We start from the raw sequence: 21,963 nt of genomic DNA on the forward strand, positions 1-21,963 counted from the left end.
AGATCCTACCACTACAGTTATCAAAAAAACAAAGAAAAAAGACAAAATCATACTATTTCTGAACCACCATCCAAGTTCATTCAATTTGTATCTAACTCCTTTAAAGAAAACGAGGGCTTCAACGGTAAATTCATCACACCATTAATTTTTTTCCCAATTTTACCCCTTGTCAAACACGAATATTATAACTCATGCCATTTTTTGTTTTATTTTTTTATTGTCTTTTTGCAAGGGTAAAATAATAGTTTCACATTCATAAATTAATGAAAAATAAAATAAAATCGGAAACTGTTAACGTGTCGGACACGTACAAAGAGGCTAGTATTATTATAAAACTCAACTCCGTCAAAAGTCAAAACAAGTGGGCGTGCTTATTACAAATCCAATCACTTTCTGGTGGATGAATTGATATTAATTCGAAACTGAAATAAAGAAAAGAAAAGAAAAGACGACAATGGGTGCTATTGAAAAGACAATCCCTCTTCTCACAGGTATGATTATACTGTTTTGTCTCTCTTATACACAACACATTTTTCATAGGTTGGAAATTAGATGCTAAGAAATGTTAGTTTATCTTTTTTATGTTGGGCTGTGGAGTTGTTTTGGCACCATTGACTAGACAGAGATCTTACGGAAATGTCCCTCAACCGCATGCAATTTTGTATTACTCTCAACGAACCAGCAAAGGAGGATTTCTTATAACTGAAGCCACTGGGGTTTCTGATACTGCTCAAGGGTAATAACTTTACCATCTATTAATTTTCTATTGAAGGTGATATACCTCAATTTTACCTGTGTCGATTTCACTTAGATCTCCGTTTCGTAACTTCTTGGTCATGAGTCCAGCTCTGTATCAATTTCAAAATCCTCGTAAACTATTAGTATGTTTATACATTGTAGAATACTCGTGAAGATGGCATTTTAGTATCTAGGTATGGTACTAAGGTCCTAGTGGACCACATTGTACCTTGGTCCTAGGTGCACTTGGTATAAATCAAAATATTGCTAGAAAGGAAAAATGTGGATGAGCTATGCTTGTATCAAAGTGATCCGAGATAATCTGGCTGTTTATGCTAGAAGCTTCCATTGTGAAATCGGGAATTATATAGGAATAGTGGAATACTCCATGGAATTTTGTTGGAAATGGCTCTCTCATTTCATTCTTTAGCACTGTAGATTATAGCCAGCAACAATCAAATTTTTTGAATTCCAGATATGTTCTGAAACTATTTGCTTTAGACCAAGTCAGGCTTAGTACGTTACTATTTAGGAAAATATATAAGCACTGCTTGGAACGTATGTTGGGGGAAGATGCTAAGGTAGTACCCCTGCTTATGGATGTGGAGACCAAAGTTTGCTCTCGAAAAGCTCACTTGCTAAGGATCGATCTTGAAAAGGTCGCGATCTACATTTGTTTCACATATAAATGGTTTGTCGGAATTGCATGACTCTGTATATGGTTTAATTTACTTATTGCCATTTAATTTATTAGGTATCCAGATACGCCTGGTATTTGGACAAAGGAGCAGGTGGAAGCTTGGAAACCCATTGTAGAGGCTGTCCATGCAAAGGGTGGTATCTTCTTTTGCCAGATTTGGCATGTAGGAAGGGTTTCTAATACAGGTATGATTTGTATTTGTCAAATGTAAGCTATTATTTTAATATTTTCTTCATAGGCGATGAGTTTAAAAAACATAAGAAAAATGTTTAGTGGATGCAACATGTCTATTTAAGGATCTTAAAAGTGGACATGATTTTGTTTTTCTTTCTCGTCTAGTGTTCAATCATTTCTTTGGTTCTTAATGTCTTCTTATGCAGGTTTTCAGCCTAATGGACAAGCTCCAATATCTTCTACTGACAAGTCACTGACGCCACAAATAGGAGGCTTTAATGATGCAGAATTTTTGCCTCCTCGGAGGTTAAAAACAGAAGAAATTCCTCAAATTGTAAACGATTTCAGAATTGCTGCTAGGAATGCTATAGAAGCTGGTAACACCACTTTCCTCAGTACACTCTTATGCACTGGCACATCATAAGGTGTTACCTGTGCCTACATTACCCTTATTTGTTTCCTCATGCAAGTAGACTTTGACACGTTAAATGGCCTGTGGCACATGTGGCATTTGCATTCAACACTAATATACTTCTATTTCTTGTGTGTCTACATTCAAATGCTTGATTTGATAAATTTCCCCTTTGTATGCTTGCTTGTTCAAGTGAATCTCAACCAAAGGCTTGCTGATTGTCACTCCTATCAATTTCACAGTATTTGACTCAGTACAACTTGATTATGTTGGTATTTCACTCTTTCCAATGCTTCTAAGCTTTCTTGTACTGCTTCATATGAAACTTCACTGGATTAGATTTCAAGTAAACGTGAAACCAAGATTGCTTGCTCTATTTTGGACCTACTAATTCTCACTGGTGAAACTCACCAAGCATATATAAAAGACTTAATTCATCAGTACACTGGCGGGGAAGGTTTAATCTTTCAATATAATGCAGGTTTTGATGGCGTTGAGATCCACGGGGCAAATGACTACCTACTTGATCAGTTCATGAAAGAACATGTCAATGATCGAACAGACAAATACGGAGGGACACTTGAAAACAGGTGTCGTTTCCCTTTGGAAGTTGTGGAAGCGGTTGTCAATGAGATTGGAGCTGATAGAGTAGGAATTAGGCTTTCCCCTTTCCCTAGTTATATGGAATCAGCTGACTCAAAGTTAGAAGCTCTTGGTTTTTACATGGCTGAATCAATTAACAAATATGGGATTTTGTACTGTCATGTGGTTCAACCAAGAATGAAGTTGGTAGGAAAGAAAGTAGAAACTCCTCAGAGTCTTTTGCCAATGAGAAAGGTTTTCAATGGTACTTTCATGGTTGCTGGGGATTATGATAGAGTAGATGGTAACAAATCAATTGCAGAGAACTATGCAGCGCAGATCTTGTTGCTTACGGCAGGTGGTGGTTCTTAGCCAACCCTGACTTGCCAAGGAGGTTTTTGATGCACCTCTCAACAATTACGTTTGATGCACGTGGTTACGTTGACTATCCAAGCTAAACAAAGCTTTACCACGTTAGTGAGACTTTTGCGCCCCGGTTATTTTACACTATAAATACTATTTGAACTGATCAAGTTCCTTTTATTTGTTCGTGGTTATAGTAACGTTAAAACGAGCCAAGCCCAAGCCGAACTCTCAGAGCCCCTACCAAACTATCCATTTCTTGAATCTGCATTTGAATTATAACAACCCATGCAACTAGATACAATCCAAAAATGTTGTACAATTTTATCTTACCAAATAATGTTGTGAAAGGGGAAATGCTAGGGAATAATCCTTTTCTTCGGTGAAGCATGTTGTGACCTCCTGGAGGAAAGAATTTGCAGGTTGAATATAACAACCCCAATTTTTAAACAATATAAATTATATTATTTGAATTGAAAATAACTATTATATTATGAAGTCTAATTTGTTTTAGAATTTGTTTGTTGTTGTTGATTTTTCAAAATTATTTTCACTTGAATTTGTTTGTTAGAATTTTTGTGGGTATTTTAGAATCATTTTTGGGTTTGAAAACATTGTTAAAATGTACCCTATTCATATAGGTATGAATCTTTAGTGTTTTTAGACCCATTTGAGGCCCATATGTTAATTTAAACAGACTTAAAACATTGAATAAACAATACTTGCGAATTTCCTTTGTAAAAATCTTATTGTTCAAAAATAAAATCCTAGCCTCCATTAAAAAGAATATTTTTGGTTGAATGAAATAAAAAAAGAAGGGGAAGAAGAAGAAAAGAGATTGGAGAAAAGGAAGCATTGGTATTCTTTTGCAAATTCAATTTTAGGTGTGTGGACATATTTTTATCAAAAAATATATATATAAATCGTTTTTTTGTGATTTTTATCTTGTTTGCTTCATAAATGCTTCATTATCATTTTATAAAAGTTTCATATTTAATTATGAACGTTTGTTATTTGTTTTGAAATTTTAATTGTCGTTTGGAACGATGATATGTTTGTAGAATTTTGCACAAGTATTGACTTGTGACTTAAATTCGACTAATTAGATGATATAACTAGTTTTTCGACAAAACTAAACAATTTTAGTTCTCTTAGTCATCTTTCATTTCCAATTGGCTTTGACTGATTCCAATTTATATTCTATTTGATATGAATTTTATAAGAAATTGGCCTTGAAAATTGAATAGCAGAATTTAAGTTGTTGGGTATGTTCCATCACATAGTTAAGGGTACATACTAAATGGATTAGTGTTTAAGAATTTTTGTATTGAAATGGATTTTTATCTAATTTTTAAAATGGTATAATTGATTCAAAACTTTGATTATATGAATTTTCTATAATTTTTAGAATGGACAAAGGTCAAATTGTCCTAACCAATTTCTCGTGCATAGAACAATATACGTAACCTATTAGTGTAGGTTTTAGTTGTACACCAAAAAAATGTAATGATCATGCAATTTGTATCATTTTAATATTTCAAATGAATGTGTATGGATTGGAGGAGTAATTATTTTATTTGTCTAAAGAGTTCTATTACATGTATTGGAATAAGAGTTGCATGCATAATTGTTTGATGAATATTGTATGTATAGAGCGTATATTGGTAGCTAAATATTTTGCGTGGTATTATGCAATTATATATATTGACACTGATGAACTATGAATGTTTGATTCTAATCTTGAAAAATTTGGATACGTAGGCAGCTTTAAGCAAAAGTGCAGCCACTACATTATACTATATTATATATTAGTTATTGTGGTAACTATATGTGAACAATGTTAGTACTTAATTGTGTACATGATTGTAGTTGTTTAAAAGGTATTCATGAGACATTTAATTAACATGTTACTCATAATTGAGAATTTTGATATCTACGATTTGTATAATTGATAATGAGGTGAGTTGATTGGTTATTGTGTTTGGAATATTTAGTAATGATTCTATTGTTTGAGATGATATTTAGTTTATGATAAAAATATTATAATAAATGAGAACTCTTGAGTGTTAAAATTCGGTGTAAAAGTGTCCGGTGAAAATTTAATGTGTCGCCCACATCTTTAGATCTCTCCACGCCTATTTGATGAAAAGAAAAGAAATGAAATGAAATGTTATGACTAATGATGTCATGTGAAAAACCACCATAGAGAGAAACTAAAGTAAGACATTCGGCTTTGGTTTGGTCAGATTTCTTGAATGTACGGAATGTAGGTCTCAGATTCCTTTAATGTGGCGGGGAATGATCTCCAAGATATTCATTGAATGTCTTTATGAATGACTTTGTTAGTGTTATTATAACACCCTGTCCCCCTATTTTACTTGTATAATAATAATAATAATAAGAATAATAATAATAATAGACAAAAATAAAAATGATAAAGATTAGAAAGAGATAGGCTAAAGAGGATAAACCCCATTCCCTATTTTCTAGGGTTTTAAAAAAGGGAAAACAAATATACGAGTTTACACACGAGAGTTAAAAAAAAAGGAAAAAGAAGAAGAAAAAAATATATAGAGTTTTTCACATAAAGGAGAAGAGAGGTTTTTTTGCTAGAGTTTTACTGATAGCTGATATCAGCGGATAACATGAGCGTATCACGGGTGAGTAGTTATATTTTTAAATCTATTTTCACCGAACCTACGAGAAAAAAAAGCTTTACTGTCAAGGTTTTGATTCCGCTCAGTATATATTTTGTTCTGCTTACTGTTGATATTTTCATCCTGTCTAATTGTTTTAAGGGTTAGCATATTGTTTGGTCGACTGTAAAATTCTGGAATTTTATTTGTTGAAGCTTATGGGCTGTCAATGGCGGCTAAAGCCCCGAAATCGCCTAGTATAATTATTTTATTATATGATTTGAACTTTGGTGGTTGTGGTTTTTGATTGATTGTAGATTGTTGGTTTATGGGGGATGTCGGGTTTAGAATCGGTTGTTGGGTGCTGTCGGGATTGAAATTGGGTGTGGATGTCGAAGCTTTGAATCAGGCATTAATGGCGTCGCCAAGCCTAAATAGAGAAAACGTTCTGATTGTTTGGTTTGAACTTTTTGTTGTGATTGGTTGTTGATGTTTGATTGGGTGTTGGAGAGTGTGAGGTTGAAGATTGGGAACCGGCGTTAATGGAGGTCGAGACATCGATCTTGTTTTGATGGAGGATTTTTGAAGTAATGAATTGAGGTTTTTGCTTTTGTTACGGTATTAGGGGTTTTCGCAGGGAGTCCAACCATGGGAATGAGGAAGTGAAGAGTGGAGGGCCGGTGGTGGAGGAGAGTAGCTGGCGAGGTGAGGAAGATGACTCTGTTGGGCTTGGGCTTGGTCATGGGCCGTAGCTAAGTTTGATTGTTTCTTTGGGCCGAAATTGATTTGTTTTGTTGGTTGGGCTGAAACTGATTTTATGTTTTGCTTGGGCTTGGGCCCGAACAACTAAGTTGGTTTGTTTTGGGCCAGTTCAGTTTAAGTTCTATGGGCCATTTTCAGTTTGGTCTTTGGGGCCAATTTCTTTTATTTCTTTGGACCGAACCAATTAAAGTTTTGGGCTTCATTTATTTTTAGTTGGCTTGGGCCGAAATCCATTAGCTTTCTTTGGGCCAGTTTTTATTCTGTTTGGGTTATGTCCATATGACTTAAAATGGGTCCAATTTGGATCTTTAAATGTTTAGACTTTTGGGCTTTGGTTTTGGGCCTTAATTGTGGACTATTGACTGCTTAATGGCGTTACTTTTTATGTTGTAAATTGTATAGAGGGACAAAGTCCAATGATAGAATGTTGCGGAAGCCTGTATAATTTGGTTTCATTATCTAAGAAAGATTTGACGTTGACATTGTGTAGTTATTGACACGTGCCGATAGTGAAATCTTAAGAGACATAATATTCCTAAAACGCTTAAAAAGGTTATGCGATATGTTTGGAGCAATTGTGAAATTTTGTGGAATGTTGACTTTTCGGACTTTTGACATATTTAACTTTGTGGACAAATCCAATAATAGGATGTGTCGAAACTTGTATAAACATGTTTGTAATTATCTAATAAAGATTTGACATGGTATTATGCAATAAAATATATTTGGCTTTAATGGACTTTGATTTTGACTATGTGGCTGATAAGAACTACGAAGGCTTGATTCCAATCTTAAAAGATTTGAATACGTATGCAGCTTTGAGCAAAAGTGCAGTCACTATACTATATTATATCTCTACTAGTAGTATAGCCTATAATGATCGTGGCCTTTTAAATTCATCCGTGTTTTTTTATGACCCATAATATCCTTGATGAATAATAAAATCAGATGCCTAGATCTTTTTATGCCTTTATAAATTTTCAGTACCGATATTGTCTTTAAATAAAAATATTGCTTAACGCCTTTAAATAGGAGCAATCGGTATTTTCATGTGGCAGTATATTAGAAAACCAAATCCACGCCATTCTCAATTGTACGCCTTATTATAAATGTCATTTAATTAGCAATAATTGAGTTTTTTTAATAAGAGGTTAAGAAAAGGAAAAGTCTAATCAGATAATACAAACCGATTTTTTATCCTTCTCTCCTATTTCTTGTGTTTCTCATAATTTTTTTTTCTCATAATGAAACTACTACTCTCATTCTTTTAATTTTGGATTTTTCCCTGTAACACAAAATGAAATAAAAAATAACCAAAAAATTGAGTGTAATATGAGTGTAACAAAAAAAAAAAGTAACCAAAAAACCATTAGAAAAGAGCTCGGAGAAAAAAGTGTCACAGAGGAAAACCCCTCTCTCTATCTCATTCTCATCCTATAATTATGTGTTCATCTCTCTTTTATAAAAACCAATGACATTAAATATGGAATCGATGTCTCTAGCAAGCCGATTGCTTTGTTGATGGTTTTCTTTGTGTTCAGGAATGATTGGGACACACTAAAGAGGTTGCTATCCTTTCGACTGAAGCAGATATGGTGAGGTATGCGTACAAGTTAATCTTAAGCTACTAAGTGAGGGACACAGTGAATAATGATATACCATATGTTGTACATGGCGGTTGCTGATAGCCCTATTTTTTTTTTTTTTCTATTTTTAATAGTTGATTTGTTTCCAAATTTTCTGCATTAAGGTTCTGGCCAAGTACCCTGAAGCTCAGACGACTCAAGATCAACAAACTTCTTCATTAGGAGAAACATATGAGGAGTTAGTGAGAAGGTTGGAAGAAGGTATTTCTTAGATTTTCTTTGGCAGCTTCTTTCTCTTCTAGCTAACATATTTCTACTGAGTAAATATATACTGTTCCACTATTTCTAGCTTATGTTTAGAGTCTATATGTGAAGTTCTTACGCACACCTTTTCTTTTTATCTGTTTGTGATGATATGCGTAATTTATGCTACAACTGGATCAACTTTTCGAGATATTTCCAGTTTGTATTAACCAAAGTTCTGTCAGCTTATCTTTTACCGGTCAACTTAGTTGTGTGTTTGATTGCTATTTTGGGATGTTAATTGTATGCTTAGTTGGTAAACATCTCATACGTTTCCCATGGATAGTGCCATTGAATTCTTTAATTGAATCTAAAAGATTTTAGTTCCTTTATCAAGTTTTCAAAATTTTAAATTAAGCCGGCCTAATATTAATGTCTTGTGTTTTCTTGATGGCATATATCAGTTGAATGCTTGTGGGGAGTCTACTTTGTTTGTTGTTCTGAGCAGAATGGATTTCCTGCAATAAGCTTAGAAATGGAGTTATCCCGATTCCTCCAGCAACAAGAAGTAAGCTATCGTATCTGCAGTGAAGATTGTTTCGAAGGTTAAAAACTTTTAAGGTAGATAACCAAATTCATTAGTATCGCTATACTGAATCGTCAACTTCGTCAGTTGTTTCGCATAACACTACGGGTACTAATTAAGTAGGCCACAAATCCATGGTAGTGATATGAAAAAATACTTAAATATAGTTTCATTTAAGTTTAATGGTAATAGGACGGGAAAGACGGGGAAAAAGGAAGCTAAATACAAGATCTCTGGACCAGCCCTTGGACCTTGATGGCGCTTCCTTCTACACCCTAGCTTTCACGGTATTCCAAAACATCTTAGGGTGAGACTTAACTAAAATGAAGATCCATACTCCCATCCTGCGTTTGGAGATTATCATTCCTGTAATAATCTTCTGCTTAAGCTATCCAAAAAGAGTACCATTCAAGTTCAAGATGTTGTGATATATGAAACTCTGAAAGCCCGTCAGAGAGTTTGTTGAAAAGATTGGAAAATTTGGGGTCTGTTGCTTGCGATTCTGACGGGCCCTTTGAGAAGTACCCGTCATGTTGTTCCATCAGATATGCTTATGGTGATCCAATATATCATGTTGGAATCAAAATAGGAGAATGATGGTGGATGTAGGCAGGATTTTTAAGAAAGTAGAATTGAGTGAATCCATCAGATATGCTTCTGGTGATCCAATAGAGTCTTGGCTTCATGGTTTGCTTTGCTTGGATGTTACAAGTTCTATCCCTCCTATTCGCAGGTTAGCACTTAATTGTTAGGAACTTGGGATCTCTAGAAACTGATGTTTCCACATCCTATTAATATTTTATGTATCATTTCCAGGTTACCTGATGGAAATGAGTGTGATCTCTATTACGTTAATCGAGATACACTCTTCTCTTATCACAAAGAAAGTGAAATATTTTTGCAGGTAATACTTTTATTGATTTTAAACGTTTAGTATGTTTGTTGTATTAGTTTATAGTTGACTCCTGTACTTTTTTTTGTTGCAGCGTATGATGGCCCTTTATGTTGCTTCTCACTATAAAAATTCTCCAAACGACTTGCAATTAATGGCAGATGCACCGGCTCACCAGTTGTTTGTCTTACTTGGTATTTAAATCTGTTTTCGTTCTCTGCAAGCTTGGCTCTTGTAAAAATTATATACTCACTGACTATTACATACTCATTGACTATTCCTTTGTGCAGGTCCTGTAGATGAATCCAAAAACAACCTTCCTGTTATTTTGTGTGTCATCTAGGTTTGTGCCCTGATTTGTAACTGTACAAACATAATGATCTGTTGCAACATATTACTTATAAGCTCTTCCTTGTAATAAGTGTTTTTCATCATAAAACTAAGCGTATAATACTGATGTAGTGCTTAACTGAATTTAGTTGTATTCCATGTAATAAAACACACAAAGAGGCAGATTCTTTGGTTAGATCCTGATAATGCAGGACATACCTACATACCTGTACATGATAGTGTACTTCCGTCCTGTTTAGATGCAGTTCTACGGGGCAGTTGGAGGAGTCTGTATATTGCAGTTTTTGGATTGTTACTTTACATCAAAGTATTCCTCAAATGTATACACAGGCATATTCCATTTGATCATAATAAGTACACCGACCCTTCCCTCATCATAGTTTGCTTCATATGAGTGTATCAGTTAGATGAGATCCATTTTTGTAATAAAGATGTCTATGTTTATTAGAATGACAATTGGTGGTTTTGCTTTTTGGTTTCTTTAAATTTGTAGGTTAGGAATGCCCAGCCCAAAGGATGCTCTTGAGAAGTGGTCTTCAATTGTTCTCGAATACGAAACTTTGAGAAGTGGTCTGGAATGCCCAGCCCAAAGGATGCTCTTGATGCAAGTAACAATACTAAAGACAGAAATTGTACACTTATTTACTGATTTTAGCTCGAGTGTCTGAGGCCTATCATTTTAATGGTTAGCATTGACATGTTTGTGTATTACTTTCTATTAGATATGGAATATTTGTGGTAGTTACAATTCAGTTTTTAATTTACGTATTTCTATTTAGACTCTAGTTTTTTTGCACTTTCCGTTCATATAATTAAACGAAAACTTGAGTAACATGAAGAGAGCTAGAGCGGACCTTTTTTCGGATAAGTAGAGATAGGCAGAATTAGAACTGTTTGTTATGAGTAGTATCTCAACTATTGATTAGGGTTTCTAAATATGATTATGTTGACATATCTATGAATAGCAGTCGCTCAAAGAAATTTTTATTAATGAAGATGCAAGACAGGTAAACACACAACTGAGAAACTGGTGATAACAAAGGTTGTTTCTACTACAATGAAGCCGATTCCCTCTCCACTGGACAGTGCATCATCGAACGTGGCTTGCTCAAGATGCAAACAAGGATTCATTTGCTCAGAACATGGTATAGAGAAAGTGTTAATCTTATTTTTATGCGCTTTGTTTATTTACTTCATGTGAGCAATAGCGAGATGTTCAAAGGAGGTCCTTCTTGTGTTGTTGATGTGGTGATTTTTCGTTAATGCGGTCTCAAAAGATTAAACAATTGACCGAGTTTGGAAGACTTCATCCAAAATCACTCTTTTGAAAATTTCCCCACATTCAGACACTAAAATTTTATACAATGTATAATAGAAGACCCAAAACCAATCTGTAGTGATTTTTTGAAAATTTTCCCTATATTTTGACATGAGAACTTCATACATTTATATTATAAGGTATGATGGTAGGAAAGGTTATGACCCAAAGAAACAATGTAGCCTGCATACTTAGAATGCCACGGAGAAAGCTCGACCCTTGCGTTGTGAGTAAATATCCTGAATTGGTTGTGGTTTTTGATTGATTAGATCTGATTCTTTTCATACACTGAATTGGTTCCCATCTATACATCATGGGAAAGAGAATCCTTCCATCCGGCCATATACTTTTTGTTATATCTTTGACTTTGTTTATTATGGAATCTCATGAGTACCTTGAATCAAAGCTTCTTTAATGCTCTCTAGCTCATATTCTTGAGTCCCAAGCATATGCATTCCTGCGTCAAGGAAGCTTCGTGCTGTCTTTAATGGATCGTTTTTCCAGGTACAAAATTTGATTTAAATAGGAATGATATTTTGGTATAGAAATTTTTTTTGTTTAAAATGAGAACTTTGATTAATTGGCAAACAGATGGGGAATGAAATAATAAGTTAAGTCTTTCTCCCCCCAGGTTCACAACCTAAAGAAGAAAACTCAAAACCTCTGAATGCTCTAGTTATACCTGTGGATAACAATGTCGATGTTCCGAAACATGATCCTGCTCCAGTGAAGAAGATTGTTGGTCCGAACCAGCGAGCCTCGGACTTGCGTAAAACAAAGGATGTGGTAAAACCTTTAAAGAAAAGGACAACCATGACATTGCGTGTAGTTACTATCCTAAACCTGTTGTTTTTCACAATAGGATGCGAGGAGTAAGATCTTTTTGCCTTTATATATTTCCCGAGCAATTTTTAACGTTACAGTAGAAATTGACCATGCACGCCTAATATTGGTGTTCTCACCTGCAAGGATGCCATGTTCTCCTACAGTTAGCAAGAAAATGATGCAATTGATTACCATTTCACGGTTGCTGATCAGGCCCATCATTGGGAATGAGTCGTCAGCTACTTGTATCTGGAGGGCAACAAGAGATCTCTGAAGAGTTTTCTGTTTCTAAGGAACAAGGAACAGTTTCTTTGTTTGTGATTTGTTGTACTGTATTAAGGTTACCCAGTTTATTATTTTTTGTGTACTATGTAGTTGGGGCGAATTATTTTGAAGATGAAAATCTTGTACGGGATGTACTTATAGTTATTGAAATGCTTTTATTATATATTGAAATGCTAAAGTATTCACTTAAATTTTGCCGAAGATCTTCTCATTAAGTCAGACAAGGTACTTTTTTTGCCTAGCATATCTCGAGCTTCTTTCTTTGTAAACATATTAAGTCAAACAAATTATGTTTACAATTTTTGGTAAGTTTTGTTTGACATCGCGTGCAGAGCATGTGCATCTTGCTAGTATTATATAGTAGTTATTGTGATAATTATATATGTACAATGTTAATACTTAATTATGTATGTGTTTGTGGTGGTTTAAAAGGTATTCACGAGGTATTTAATTAACGTGTTAATCATAATTGATAATCGGGATATTTATGATTTATATAATGGATAATGAGATGAGTTGATTGGTTATTGTGTTTAGAATATTTATTAATGATTCAATTGTTTGAGACGATGTTTAATTTATAATGAAAATATTATAATAAATGATAACTCTTGAGTGTTAAAATCCGGTGTAAAAGTGTCCGGTGAAAATTTAATGTGTCGCCCATATCTTTAGATCTCTCCACGCATCTTTGATGAAAAGAAATGAATTGAAATGTTTATGACTAATGATATCATGTGAAAAGCCGCCTTAGAGAGGAACTAAGGCATTCGCCTTGCGGGTGGACTGTATTCCTTAAGTGTACGAAAATGTAGGTGGGTATTCCTTGAATGTGGCGGGAATGACCCAAGATATTCATTGAATGTGCCATGAATGACCTGAGTTTATATGCTCGAAGAGGTTGTGAAATATGTGTATGAAAGCCCAAAGATGGCTATGATATCGTGGTATTCGGAAGGAGAGAGGCACATAGAAATGTGTGATTTGGCAAATGTGTGGAGTGTAAATCGTGGAGTAGGTACTAAAGGGTGGGTGTATAAGAAAAGTAATTGATTAATTAATAAGAGAAATTGATTTGATTGTACGGGTGTACTTGGACTTGCATTTGAATACTTATAAGATATCTACATATGTTTATATAGAATTTCTAACTTCCGTTTGCAGGAAGGTAGGACTTAATAATATTTGTCAGGGGACGCTGTCCTACCCTTATACAGAAGTGGATATCGGTAAGATTTAATTCAATTATTAAGTTATCAAGATGAGTTATTATAATGAGTTAACAGAATGTAAGTTTTGCTTGGGAAGAAACTATGCCGGTTGAAATGACGGAACTATATGTTTTTCAAGCTGAGAATGGTTAAGTTATGGGTACATATAAAGTGTTTGTTTGGATAATTAAAGTATGGAATTATTTTTATGTTGTTAGTCTACTCATACTAGCAAATTTTATTTTCCTAACCCATGTTTGCTTTATTGTGGCAACGTGGGTGTGTTCTTGGGAACATAAGTGGAATGCAGTGGATGAAGACGTTTGATTTGGATTCGCTCTTGGAGTCTTACTGGTATAAGTTTTATAAAGTATAAAGTCTTGATTTGAAACAGATGTAATATAGTTGTTTAGTAATTTTTGAAGTCGTATATTAAGAGTTGTTCTTTTGGTTTTAATTTAATTTTTTTTTTTCTATATCATGTTTAGTAATGGGTTATTAGGGTTTCGTTTAATCCTGGGTTTTCAGAAGATGGAATAGGGTGACGATTGAGATAATTATATCTTGGATAATTCCCTATTTGTATTTTCTGGAAATTTGGGGTGTGACAGTTATGATGGGTATTCCTTGAATGTGGCGAGAATGATCCAATGTATTCATTGAATGTGCCATGATCGAATAACTGTTAGTGTTATGATGGTTATTCTTTGAATGTGACGGGAATGACCCAAGGTATTCATTGAATGTGTTATGAATAATCTGTTAGTGTTATGATGGATATTCCTTGAATGTGGCGGGAAATACCCTAGGTATTCAATGAATTTGCCATGAATGACCTGATATTTTGTTATGCCCAAAAAAGATTTTGTGATTATGTGTATGGAAAACCCAGAGAAATGGCTGTGACTCACAACTTTCGAGTTTACAAGATGAAAATATATTTCTTGGAGGCGATATCCCAGGCTTGGGACATATGTCTTGTAGTGGTACTTGGTGTGAGTGAGGCACACAGATATGTGTGATTTGACAAATGTGTGAAGTGCAAATCGTGGAATAGGAACTAAAGGTTGGGCTGTGTCTTTTAATAAATGAGTCAACGAGATAATTAATAAGCAAAGTAAAATATTGATTTTACATGTAATGAAGTTATTGCATATGAATATTTATCTATTATGATGTACATGATTTCTTACAAGGAAATGTTTATGTGGTTTGTGTGAGTTGATACTCACGATAGATGAATGTACTCCCTGGTTGTGTTTTTTCTCGTTCTCATAAGTAGACGAGTGATATTAAAATAAAATATTGATTTTACGTGTGAGTAAGTTATTGCATACGAATATTTATGTATTATGATGTATATGATTTTTTATGAGAAATATATACGTGGTTTATGTGAATTGATATTCACAAGGGATGAATGTACTCATTAGTTGTGATATTTTCCCCATTCTCATAAGTAGACTAGTGGTTTAAGTAAAATATTGGCTTTATATATGAGTGAGTTATTGGATATGATTGGTTGTATATTATGATATGATGCATATAATTTCTTACGAAGGAATGTACGTGAATGTGGTTAATGTGATATGATGGATATGGTGGTGTGACATGAATGGTAATATTGGCGATATATTATGCCGGATTATGTATACCCATAATAGTTGAAATAAATGTATATTTTAAAGGATTTCGTTTGGAAAATCTAATTTTGTTTTGAAATAAATGTATGTCGTAACTTTGCAGGAGAGTAGGATTTATTAACTTTTTATACAGAGACGTTGTTCTACCTTAACACGTCTCTGTATAAAATCAACTTACTAGATATTGGGATTGAAATTTTATTTGGAAAGAAACTATACGCCGTTTTAAAAAACAGAACTATCTTGTCTTCCAAGTTGAAATGGTTGGTAATGTTATATTTATTTATTTGAAAGATTAAATGTAGTAAATGTTATTTTAGTCTTACTCATACCAATAAATTCAATTTTCTGACCCATGTTTGTTTTGTTTTGCAATGTGAGTGTGTTCTTGGAAACATAGATGATGAAATGCTGTGGATGAAGACACATATTTGGATTTGCTCTTTGAGTCTTATAATTTAAGTTTTTCTGAAGAGTACGATTTTGTTTTGATACAGATGTAATAGAATTGGTTAGTTTATTTGTAGTTTAATAATGTGATTGAAAAGATTGTTCATTTTGGTTTTAAATTTGATACTAGATTTTAATATTGTGGTTGATAATATGTTATTAGGGTTTAATTTCATTATGGGTTTTCAGTTGATTGAATAGGGTGATGATTAAGATAATTATATCTTCGATAATTACATATTTTAATTTTTTGAAAATTTGGAATTTGACACCGAACTTTTAAGAAGGGTGATCTTGGACATACCCATAAAAATACTCCCGTACCCCATAACTAACTCATTTTTTGCCATACCCCAATAACCGCTTCAATCCAATAATATCTTCCAAATTAATTTGAGATATTTTCAATAGGAGTAAAGAAAGAGAAAAAAAAAGACCGAGAGTTCATTCCAAAAGGAAACAACAAATAAAAAAATTGAAAATAATACTCTACGGACCTTGAAAATCTTTGTGTTACTACAAACGGACTACACAATAAGATAACTTCTAATAAAGGTAAAAAATTCAAAAACAAATTGTTTTTTCCTTTCTAGAAAATTTTTTTTTTTCTTATTGCAATTACTTCTTCATCATTGTAGAAGGGTTAAAGGAGTTTAAGAAATATATTAAATTGAAAATTTTGGAAAATGAGAAAACAGGAAAGGGCTGAATGAGTAAAAAATACATTAATTTGAAGAGGAGGAGGAGGAGGAAGACTAAATTCTACAATTTTATCTCTTTCTAATTCCTTTCGTAAAAAGTGAGAAAAAAAGGAAAAAAGTCACGAAGGTTTTTTTTTCTTTGGAAGGATAAACACTTGTTTTTTTTTTTTCCATGATATATTTAATAAAAAAGGGATAATTTAGGAATCTAAATGTGTCTTAAACAATTTTATTTATTTACAAAATTAGGCCTGTTTTTGGGGTATGTCCAAGATCACCTTTAACAACTTTTTTGAAGTTGCCTTTTTTTTTGAAGTTGCAAAAACAGTTCCCTAGTTGATTAACTATATTTGCGCGTATACTGGCCTTACTGGGGTAGCAAAGTGATTTGAGTCGTGACTCGCGAGACATTGGTCCCCGGTAAGGACGAGGGCGTAAGTAGTGACGTTTGTTTTTACATTTATTAGACCGAAGGAATCAAATGATTGCCAGTAGCTCACCACAAGATCATACTATTTCTGTACCACCGTCCAAGTTCATTGAATTTGTATATTATTATAAAACTCAACTCCGTCAAAACAAGTGTGCGTGCTTATTACAAATCCAATCACTTTCTTGATTTTGATTCGTCAACGGACACACACTAATTCAGCTATAAAACCCCGCACCTGGTGGTTGAATTGATATTAATTCGAAACTGAAACAAAGAAAAGAAAAGAAAATAAAGAAAGAGAGACGAGAATGGGTTCTATTGAAAAGACAATCCCTCTTCTCACACCTTACAAGATGGGCAAGTTCCAATTATCTCACAGGTATTATTATACTGTTTTGTCTCTCTTATACACAACATATTTTTCATAGGCTGGAAATTAGATGCTAAGAAATGTTAGTTGATCTTTTTTATGTTGGGCTGTAGAGTTGTTTTGGCACCATTGACTAGACAGAGATCTTACGGAAATGTCCCTCAACCGCATGCAATTTTGTATTACTCTCAACGAACCACCAAAGGAGGATTTCTTATAACTGAAGCCACTGGGGTTTCTGATACTGCTCAAGGGTAATAACTTTACCATCTATTAATTTTCTATTGAAGGTGATATACCTCAATTTTACCTGTGTCGATTTCACTTAGATCTCCGTTTCGTAACTTCTTGGTCATGAATCCAGCTCTGTATCAATTTCAAAATCCTCGTAAACTATTAGTATGTTTATACATTGTAGAATACTCGTGAAGATGGCATTTTAGTATCTAGGTATGGTACTAAGGTTCTAGTGGACCACATTGTACCTTGGTCCTGGGTGCACTTGGTATAAATCAAAAGATTACTAGAAAGGAAAAATGTGGATGAGCTATGCTTGTATCAAAGTGATCCGAGATAATCAGGAGTTATATAGGAATACTCCATGGAATTTTGTTGGAAATGGCTCTCTCATTTCATGCTTTAGCACTGTAGATTATAGCTAGCAACAACCGAATTTTTTGAATTCCAGATATGTTCTGAAACTATTTGCTTTAGACCAAGCCAGGCTTAGTACGTTACTATTTAGGAAAATATATAAGCACTGCTTGGAACGTATGTTGGGGGAAGATGCTAAGGTAGTACCCCTGCTTATGGATGTGGAGACCAAAGTTTGCTCTCGAAAAGCTCACTTGCTAAGGATCAATCTTGAAAAGGTCGCGATCTACATTTGTTTCACATATAGATGGTTTGTCGGAATTGCATGACTCTGTATATGGTTTAATTTACTTATTGCCATTTAATTTATTAGGTATCCAGATACGCCTGGTATTTGGACAAAGGAACAGGTGGAAGCTTGGAAACCCATTGTAGATGCTGTCCATGCGAAGGGTGGTATCTTCTTTTGCCAGATTTGGCATGTAGGAAGGGTTTCTAATACAGGTATGATTTGTATTTGTCAAACCTAAACTACTATTTTTATATTTTCTTCATAGGCGATGAGTTGAAAAAGCATTTGAAAAATGTTTAGTGGATGCAACATGTCTATTTAAGGATCTTAAAAGTGGATATGATTTTGTTTTTCTTTCTCATCTAGTGTTCAATCATTTCTTTGGTTCTTAATGTCTTCTTATGCAGGTTTTCAGCCTAATGGACAAGCTCCAATATCTTCTACTGACAAGTCACTGACACCACAAATACGATCCAATGGCATTGATGAAGCACAATTTTCGCCTCCTCGGAGGTTAAAAACAGAAGAAATTCCTCAAATTGTAAACGATTTCAGAATCGCTGCCAGGAATGCTATAGAAGCTGGTAACACCACTTTCCTCAATACACTCTTATACACTACTGGCACATCATAAGGCGTTACCTGTGTCTACATTACTCTTATTTGTTTCCTCGTGCAAGTAGACTTTGACACGTTAAATGGCATGTGGCATTTGCATTCAACACTAATATACTTCTGTTTCATGTCAGAATCTTGTACTGATCATTTTCAAACATGTTAATGCAGGTTTTGATGGGGTTGAGATCCATGGGGCGCATGGCTACCTGATTGATCAGTTCATGAAAGATCATGTCAATGACCGAACAGATGAATATGGTGGCACTCTTGAAAATCGGTGTCGGTTCGCTCTGGAAATTGTGGAGGCAGTAGTCAATGAGATTGGAGCTGATAGAGTTGGAATAAGGCTCTCCCCTTTCGCTAGTTATATGGAGTCAGGTGACTCAGACCCAAAAGCTCTTGGACTTTACATGGCTAAATCACTAAACAAATATGACATTCTTTACTGCCATATGGTCGAACCAAGAATGAAGTTGGTAGGACAGAAATTAGAAACTCCTCATAGTCTTCTGCCAATGAGAAAGGCTTTCAAGGGTACTTTCATAGCTGTTGGAGGTTATGTGGAGGAAGATGGTAACAAAGCAATTGCTGAGAATTATGCAGATCTTGTTGCTTATGGCAGGTGGTTCTTAGCCAACCCTGATCTGCCGAGGAGGTTTGAGCTTGGTGCACCTCTTAACAAATATGACAGAGAGACTTTTTACATATCTGATCCTGTTCGTGGTTATGTCGACTACCCGTTTCTGGAATCTAGTACTGATGTTTCCAGTTGAAAATGTAAAAATATAGTATTATTGATACGCCTTGTGCCTTCGGAAGTATCTATGACTTCCCTGATCCTGTTCGTGGTTATGTTGACTACCCGTTTCTGGAATCTAATACTGATGTTTCCAGTTGAAAATGTAACAAATATAGTACTATTGATACGCCTTGTGCCTTTGGAAGTATCTATGACTTCATTCAAATCATTATATTTGAATGATATTTCCATAATATAAGGATTTTTCCATAAATCCAAATCCAAATACAAATACAAGTCCAACCTTTATTCCAATTGCCATTATTCAAAATATTACTATTCATAATCAAAATATCAAACTCCAATAAATAAACATTTATTCTTAGATTCAAAAGGTGAATGAAAATTATCAAATAAACCCGAAACAACTACTAATAGAATCATCTTTGGAATCCGCTAATTCCACAATCTCACGAGCTCAACATGTAAACAAACTAATTTGAAAAATATTAAAGAACAACGGAGTGACTTTCAATGAACCAAATGACAGTGGATAATCTTTCTAAGTAATTTTTACAAACACTAACTTGCAAAACAACTTTTGTGCAACGCTAAAAGTTGAGTCTTTTTCTCAAATTATGATTTAAATAACCTAATGCTCCGATACTACTTGTTGAGATATTTCACTAGGAAGTCACACCTCAATCTTAGTTACTTTCTATCCCAAATGAGTTCAACTTCTTAAAAGTCACCAATCCAAGACTTTGAAAGTTATCACAACAAACACACTAGAGCAAAACCACTAAGTTATCTACAAACAATCAATAACAGTCAATAAATATGAAAGTAAATGCAAAGAAACACAAAATTTATGGTAGTTTGGTAAATGTTATCTATGTCTACACAAGAGCCGAGTTTCCACTATAGGAAATATTTTATAGAATCAAGAACAAACAACCTCACTCAAACCCTAACTTAATAGAGTTCCCACATTTATCATGAAATGAATCTCTCAAAGTTGTCTCAACCCTAACCATAAGTCTCTTTTTATATGTGGGTAAAGTAAATCATAAGAAAATGGATTTGGGGCATTATCAAAATTTTGAGATGTTTGATCAAAGCAGTTGGTTTTCCTAGGCCATCCACACTTCTTAAATTGGACACATCCGACCGACTTTGATAGAGGAACAAAATGACATGCACAAAGGTGGGAGTGTGGGACGGTGCTCATGGGCAGTCCAAGAGTGAGAAAATCTACTTAACTTAGCCAACCATCACTACACCATTTGGGTGATTTACTATAACGCACACAATTTTAGCTTTCTAACGTTTTTGTAAGCGTTAGTTGTTTGCTAACGGTATATAAGCGTAAGGAATAATCCTTTTCCGTTTGTAAATATAAAAAAACTAGTTGAATTATTTTCTCACGGTATTATAACACAACTAAATCTAGGGTGCGCAAGGTGCATGAGTGCGCTGTCTTATGAACCACTCATTTGAAATTTTCATGACCGGATGAGCAAGTTTGAGTAAAAGGAACAGTTAAGGGTAAAAATGAAATTTTCACATTAAAGAGTAAAAACATAAAAAGCAATATGCATAACTCTTTCCGCTACTCTCACCAAGATCGCTCGATTATGCTCTGAACGATCCACTCCAATCGTCCACTGAAACATACCACGACTCAGCCATGTCGGTTTCAATATTATATAACGACCTTACCGAATCACTCGGTTATCAAGCAGGCCTAAGTCTTTCGAAACTTTTTCACCCGGTTATTCCGGTTTTGCCCTTGAAAATGTGTTGTTGAAAATCCTGCGCATACTAAATTTAGGTGTATTTTTTTTTTTGGCCCACTGCAATTTCATGAGTGCCCGATTAAACTACATCTACTATCTACTATCTATATACTAAAGCAGAGACATCCAATGGACGATTTTCTCTCTCCTAGCTGGTGGCACTCTAATATGAGAGTTATCCATTTCTAATAACCCCTACAATGCCATGTAGACTTCTCTCTCAATTAAAACTCTACAAAAAAAATTCAAAAATAGCCTAGACACTATGTTCTCTGCATTAATTTCAACCAACTTGGAGGTCAACCATGGGAATAGGCAAACAGTTGGTCCTCCTTAAAGGCTGAATATTCCATCAAACACAGAAGTCATTTATTACATTTTTTTTAAGAGGCAATGTTTATGAGCTGGGAACTTTTTGATATAAAATTTTACATGGGAGAGTATGCATAAACATCTATTGGGATCCTCATAAATTGTTGACCTTAAATCTTCACCACGGGTAATGCATAACCGACGACAAAGGAGAATTCATCAATTATTTGCATTCTTTCAATTATTAGTTTGTTTGTTTACTTAAATTTACACAAAACAAGAGTCAATTAAATAAATTATATTGTACGTTCAAAAATAGTCTAAACACTATATGTTCTCTGCATTAAC

General features: G+C 34.3%; 3 protein-coding genes across 10 annotated transcripts; all 3 read left to right on the forward strand.

The window, feature by feature from the left end:
* Positions 1–393: 393 nt before the first annotated feature.
* On the forward strand, positions 394–19,778 carry LOC147500248 (putative 12-oxophytodienoate reductase 11). The gene is made up of 6 exons (XM_086561925.1): positions 394–453; positions 17,199–17,270; positions 17,375–17,515; positions 18,229–18,359; positions 18,555–18,731; positions 18,934–19,778. The coding sequence occupies exons 2-6, from the start codon at positions 17,200–17,202 to the stop codon at positions 19,536–19,538; spliced, it is 1,125 nt and encodes a 374-aa protein (XP_086418051.1). The 5' UTR covers positions 394–453; position 17,199; the 3' UTR covers positions 19,539–19,778.
* Positions 567–3,467, forward strand: LOC147500249 (putative 12-oxophytodienoate reductase 11). Its single transcript, XM_086561930.1, has 5 exons — positions 567–736; positions 1,493–1,623; positions 1,819–1,989; positions 2,506–3,053; positions 3,219–3,467. The coding sequence occupies exons 1-4, from the start codon at positions 582–584 to the stop codon at positions 2,976–2,978; spliced, it is 930 nt and encodes a 309-aa protein (XP_086418056.1). The 5' UTR covers positions 567–581; the 3' UTR covers positions 2,979–3,053; positions 3,219–3,467.
* Positions 7,551–12,654, forward strand: LOC147500250 (RNA cytidine acetyltransferase 1-like). 8 transcript variants are annotated; one of them, XM_086561939.1, is made up of 12 exons: positions 7,551–7,973; positions 8,088–8,214; positions 8,661–8,817; positions 8,975–9,515; positions 9,599–9,686; positions 9,769–9,868; positions 9,965–10,017; positions 10,519–10,710; positions 11,022–11,170; positions 11,769–11,847; positions 11,975–12,215; positions 12,313–12,654. In XM_086561939.1, exons 4-7 carry the CDS (start codon positions 9,376–9,378, stop codon positions 10,015–10,017), a joined length of 381 nt encoding a protein of 126 aa, XP_086418065.1. In that variant the 5' UTR covers positions 7,551–7,973; positions 8,088–8,214; positions 8,661–8,817; positions 8,975–9,375; the 3' UTR covers positions 10,519–10,710; positions 11,022–11,170; positions 11,769–11,847; positions 11,975–12,215; positions 12,313–12,654. The 8 variants fall into 8 exon arrangements, with proteins under 8 accessions (XP_086418065.1, XP_086418063.1, XP_086418064.1 ...); XM_086561937.1 differs by having other exon boundaries at positions 7,551–7,967; positions 8,118–8,214; positions 8,661–9,515; positions 11,484–11,847; XM_086561938.1 differs by having other exon boundaries at positions 7,551–7,967; positions 8,118–8,214; positions 8,661–9,515; positions 11,033–11,170.
* Positions 19,779–21,963: the final 2,185 nt, after the last annotated feature.

This window comes from Coptis chinensis, chromosome 5 (assembly GCF_015680905.1).
Source record: "Coptis chinensis isolate HL-2020 chromosome 5, ASM1568090v1, whole genome shotgun sequence".
NCBI classification, from domain to species: Eukaryota; Viridiplantae; Streptophyta; class Magnoliopsida; order Ranunculales; family Ranunculaceae; genus Coptis; species Coptis chinensis.